This window comes from Nelusetta ayraudi, unplaced genomic scaffold (genome assembly GCF_046127955.1).
Source record: "Nelusetta ayraudi isolate G7.1 ecotype Tasmania unplaced genomic scaffold, CSIRO-AGI_Nayr_v1 ptg000084l, whole genome shotgun sequence".
Taxonomy (NCBI): Eukaryota; Metazoa; Chordata; class Actinopteri; order Tetraodontiformes; family Monacanthidae; genus Nelusetta; species Nelusetta ayraudi.
Genome location: NW_027466134.1, coordinates 1,253,226 through 1,258,724, shown reverse-complemented (window position 1 = coordinate 1,258,724; position 5,499 = coordinate 1,253,226). Strand labels below are relative to the sequence as shown.

General features: G+C 40.1%; 1 protein-coding gene across 1 annotated transcript; it reads right to left on the bottom strand.

The window, feature by feature from the left end:
- Positions 1-345: 345 nt before the first annotated feature.
- Positions 346-2,959, bottom strand: cunh1orf52 (chromosome unknown C1orf52 homolog). Its single transcript, XM_076045467.1, has 3 exons — positions 2,537-2,959; positions 1,798-2,008; positions 346-1,596 (listed from the first exon to the last, which is right to left on the bottom strand). Exons 1-3 carry the CDS (start codon positions 2,834-2,836, stop codon positions 1,442-1,444), a joined length of 666 nt encoding a protein of 221 aa, XP_075901582.1. The 5' UTR covers positions 2,837-2,959; the 3' UTR covers positions 346-1,441.
- Positions 2,960-5,499: the final 2,540 nt, after the last annotated feature.

Genomic DNA, 5,499 nt, shown 5'->3' with positions numbered 1-5,499 from the left:
AGAGGGGAGTTATTTGTTCATAAATATGGCTGATTAAATCAGTCTGCACGCCCTGTTGTGCAGAACCGGCCACGCTCTTCAGACAAGGCCAGGCACATACCTGCAGGCTGGAATTTTATCAGAGGCATATTTACCACTATTTCACGTCAGGCCCCAATGACAGATAGGCCCCCGGAATTCCTCTGATCACAAAGCTGCAGCAAAGTGGAAAGGTTTTTGTTTTTTTTGAACACATGACAAACGATTATACTTTCTATACCTTTTTATTACTGGTCCTTACATTTAGGACATTCCTTAACTTGGGTTGGAACTTTCATTCATGTTAAATAATCTGACAAAATCGCCTTTTAAACAAAAAAATACCTTTATTGCCAGGGGATCGGGGTTATGCTGAAGAAAATGGTGTTTCAGAATCAGGATCATGAGAATTCCAAAATATTTTACAGCAATATGCAGATTTAGGAAAAAAAAACAAAAAACAAAAACACTGTCAAACATTCTATATTTTACAAATGTTTTACTAGGCATGCCACACTGTATCTTATCTCATAAACATGTGATGCGTAATAAAACTCAGACCGAAGATAAAAACAACAACCTGTGCGCATCAGGTATCTCAGGAGAACTAAGATGAGACAAACAAAACAAGACTTTCACTTCTTGTCATCTGAGAGCAGGAGACCAGATTGCAACATGACTGCAAGAGAGAGCTAAGAAAGGCTCAAGGGTGACATCTGGTGTCCACAAACGGTAACAACAGGCAATTTCATAAAAGTGTCATTTCAACAGATTTACGCGCATTTCAAAAAGAACACTCCCCGTCATTAACACTACGAACCACATTAATATTCTACTGTGTGTTAGATTATTGGTGCAACACAAGACAGATACAAGTTCAACACAGTATCACAGTCAACATAGTGGCTCGGGAAAACAAAGCAAAATAAAAGAAAAAATATAAAAACTACATTTGAGAGCTGTTTGAAGGGGGCGACTCTTTCAGCACAATGCCACACATTTGGGGAAAATACAATATTTTAATTGTTTTTTTTTGTTCTTGTTATTAAACAAAAAAAATGAATTTGTATATCCAATGCAACCACACCTTTTGAAATACAAGATATTTCTGTATTTCATAATACATTCAAATCGAAAGGTATAGGGTTTTCTTCCTTAAGCATAATTACTAACTTCTAAATGCTATCTATATATGTACATGTCCAATATAGCTAGAAATTACAACATTCTGGTGGAGCTCACAGAATTATGTAATGAAGTGAATTTACTTACTATCCTGCAGTTGACAATCTGGTGAACCACCAGACAAACATTATACTGTTGCAAATGATAAACGGGAGTAAAGCCGGGTTTTATTTTTGGTGGATTTTGTCAGAGGACATAAAAAGCTTAAATTAGAAATAAAATGCCAACATTTTACAGCTCAATCAGCCTTTTCCCTGAGAATCCTCTTCTCCTCTTCCACAAAGTTCTTGTCAGAGGTGGCTTGTCCCATGTCCCTCTTCCTCCTCTCCTTTTGCCTGAACGTCTCCACCCGCAGTTTCTTGAACGAATCGTCACCCTTTGACTCCTCCTCATCTGTAAACAGGGTAAGTGGTGAATTTTTGTTTTGTTCTTGTAAAGATGAAAATATCGCCAAACAGAAGACAATAACTAATTGCTATTCTGTGTCATGAAAATAAAATAATTTTAATTTTTTTTTTTTAAAAAAATCAATTTTCCATAGATATAATTGCAGCTGTTTGTATAACAGTGCAAATCTTGCACTGTGGGACCGACCTGACTCAGAAAGTTGTTCCTCTGCAGGTAAGAAGCGAGCCTTTCCTGTGAAAGCCTTCGGCGCATCTGCCCCGTTGTCCTCGTACACACTGGACCACTTGATAGCCATGTCCATGCCGGGAGGAGGGCCTTTCTTCTTCACTGGCTCTGCAGCGTAGCTCTCAGGAGGCGGTACAGCGTTGGTCTTCCATGGTTTGAACTCTTTGACAGGCTTCAAGAAATACAGAGAACAAGGATTTACTTATGATCAGATGGTGACGTTTTTAAGGAGATTGTCAACACCTTTAACTTCACTGTCTGATGATAAGAAAATCCTAAACATAAATAAAAGAGACAGTATGAACGTAGGTAATCTGAGAATTGTTATCAGAATTGTTTCACTCAGAATTTCGTGGCTTGAGCTGCAAAATGAAAAACGCATCAACAAAAAAAAAACAAAATGAGTGAAGGTTAAACAAACATCAAATGTGTGTGGTGTTTTTGATCGACTGACAAACCTTTCAAATTTACATGACATTTTACATGTAAATTGGCCACTAAAAAGAATCAAACCAAGACCCTGACTAAGTGCCACCTTTCTGCGTCATTTCTAAAGTGTTCTTCCGGTCATTGTGTTTCACCAGCTGATCCACCTGCACCTGAGTTACCCATAAAGCAACCAAACAGCGTGGGGGTGACGGTAATGTTGATATAAACACACGGGTTAGCTTGAGCTAACCCCCCCCTCCTGAATGTTCACCTCTTCTGGCGGTTTGACGGCGAGATTGTCCCAGTCTATTTCCTTATTCAACGGATTATAGAGGAAAGTCGGTTTGGACACGGAGCGAAACAGCTCGTCGGGTTTGGGCAGAGCAGCTCCACCGGCGGTTCGTTTGGTCCCGTGCTGGGAGGACTGAGCCCCGCTTTCCGGGGCGCCCGACCCGGGTTTCTTCTTTCCGCGATCCGCTCCCTCGTCCGAGTCGCTGGCGTCGCTGCTGTCACTCAGGTCGTCGTAGCTCGAAAAGAACCCCAGAGAGCCCGACTTCTTTTCCTCTGCCATATTGAAGATGAAGTACCAAGACGGACCCACGACACGCTGTCGACGCAAAGAGAATTAACGGCAGAGGTAGGATCAACGTTAAAGGGCTATCTTACTCCATTTTGAATCAGCCTCCAAAATAGACGGAAAGCAAACCACGCAGTGTCGCGACGACTGCCGCAAAACGAATTTTATTTAAAGGGGACGAACTGAGCGAGTGAAACAATCTCATGTCATCTAAATAACGATTGTGAAGTATGTGTGTGGGTAGTTTGTCTTTCATTTTGTCACGAAAACTCCGGGCTTCTTAATTGAAGCAAAGACAAACAAAGATTGTAATTTTGAAAAGCCGAGCATCATGGGGGAAAAAAAACATGACTTGACAGCAGTTTACTTCAGCTGCCTGCACCCCAAACCGCAGACATTATATGTCGCTGTTGAGTCACATTAACTTTTTTTCCCCCCCCTCGGTTGTGTTTGTTTGTTTGTTTTTAATAAACCTTAAGTTTAAAAGGCAAACCACTATTGCGTTTTGCTGTTATCCTGACTTAGGGCACGCCTGTGATTTAATTATGTTTATCATATTATATCCTTGCTGACAGTGATTGACTCACAATGCTTTAAAGACGTTTTTGCGAGTTTTTACCACTAGAGTGCAGCACAGTCACACAAAAGAGTCTTTCCTACTGATTGACCTCACATATGCGCAGTATAGCAATTACTTTGTTGTTGTTGTTGTTGTCATTGTTGTGTTGTTCTTTTTTAAATTCCTCATAGTAAAACGGTCCTGGCTTTGATTCCTATGACAGGGATGTGGAGTTTGCAAGTTCTGCATGCTCAAGCTTTAGCACACAAGCTTGTTTGGCTCTGACAGAGGATGAATGGATTGATGGATGGATGGGTTTTTTTTTTATGTGATTTACAGTATTTGTCATCTTTACACCATTGTAATTATATCACTAAACCTTTAGACTGTGTACCTCATTCCCACATCTTGACCTTTACCTCCACCTGTCACACCTCTGCGTTCTTGATGACTCTGAGTCAGTTCAGAGAACTAAAGAATGAAAATTATTCTAAGTTGCCATGAGTGGCTGGATTCTTTGGGGGCGTTCTTCACCTCAGTGCAGAGGTCGAACTTGGACTGAAACACAAGGACAGACAAGTAAAGATATATAGAGTGAAATTTCTCCCTCCTGTCAATCTCCTCCCCTCACATGCTCAATAATGACAATACAGACGCTTCAAATGAGATGTTTTGCATTTTTTTGGTGAGCTAGAGGTCAGGTGTGTGCAGAGATTTACTGGAAGTCCGGTCCTAACAGGTCCGAGAGGTAAACGTTCAGGTGCAGAAAAAAAATTCGCATTTTTGGTGCAAAGAGTGTAACATCTTCCTGCCTGTGTTTGAACCTTCCTTTGCACCAGCACATATTTCCAAAAGTGTTACAGATATATAGTGTCTGTAACACTAGGCTGATTTAAGGAGGCAATATTTTATCAGCCTTGTATTAATAACTATCCGAAAAAACACACCGTACATGAGGTGAGTATTCTCACCTCATGTATCCATGAGGTGAGAATACTATTATTTCCCATAAAAACTCAAAAGAAAACTGTTGTCAAATGTTAATTGACAGTGAGCCATAGCTGGATACATTTCAAGTAATGTCTAGCCCAATACATGATGTTTATCTCAAAGTATTAAGCAAATAATTTCAACATTTCATCAACACTTCAATGAAATCATCAAATAAAGCCTGTTTGTGATTTGCATCTTTCAACAATAGAAGCTTTTCAGATGATGTCTGAACTGAAAGAGAAACACATGTCCCTGGTTGCTTTGCTGAAACCAGAAAATTGAACCTGATTTCAAACAATTTAGTCAATTATGCGATTAAGGTCTCAATTTCCCTTTTTCCCCCTTTCTTAGGCCCAAGTGCTATTGAGACAGGCTGAGATTAAAATTTCTCCCCTATGAGCTAATCTTGTAAACGACTGTGTATTTTTCCCATCTGGATATTCTTGCGTTCTGACCAGTTCTTCCTCAGAAAACCCTGAAAAAAGACTTTTAATTCACCAGGGCCAATATTGTCACATAGCTCAAGCAACTGGACCTTCTTTTCAGGCTATTCCCCCACCCCTTTAATCCCCGCAGAAGATGCCCATGATGTGAGACATTCCACATGAAGGTGAAAAGCCACTCCTCCTTACAACTCTGTTTAATTTTAAGTGTCTTATTTCATTCATGCAGGTGATATGGATAGGTTAGAACACAAGTTTGACAAGTGCTTTAACTCACATCAGCAAGCTTATTTTAGGAGGGTTTTTTTTTTTTTGGTTTATTGATGTTTTTTTTTTTTATTATTATTAATTTGCTTTCAAACCTACCTGACAGGAAATGCCAACAAATGAGACTGTCTCCCCAACACACGGAACCAACCAACTAAGGTTTTTGTTTGTTTTTTCATTCCTGGTGAGTTCATTGAAATGACCTATAAATTGAAACAAGAATTTGTAAGGTGAATTTTGCATCATTGAGCCTGTAAACCCCAGGCTGATCAGAAGACCTCGGACCGCTGGCGCGACGTAACGGATGACACGGAGGGCAGAACATTGACCTCACAGACACGACTCTAATGTCAAGATCACGGCCTCTTTTCAGCTCAACATGATTTTTCATACAG

Excerpts from the sequence above, each read along its gene's own strand:
- cunh1orf52 (XM_076045467.1), bottom strand. The coding sequence starts at position 2,836 with ATGGCAGAGGAAAAGAAGTCGGGCTCTCTGGGGTTCTTTTCGAGCTAC. Across the intron at positions 2,009-2,536 it reads CCGTCAAACCGCCAGAAGAG|CCTGTCAAAGAGTTCAAACC; the intron begins GTGAACATTCAG and ends TATTTCTTGAAG. Across the intron at positions 1,597-1,797 it reads GGAACAACTTTCTGAGTCAG|ATGAGGAGGAGTCAAAGGGT; the intron begins GTCGGTCCCACA and ends CCCTGTTTACAG.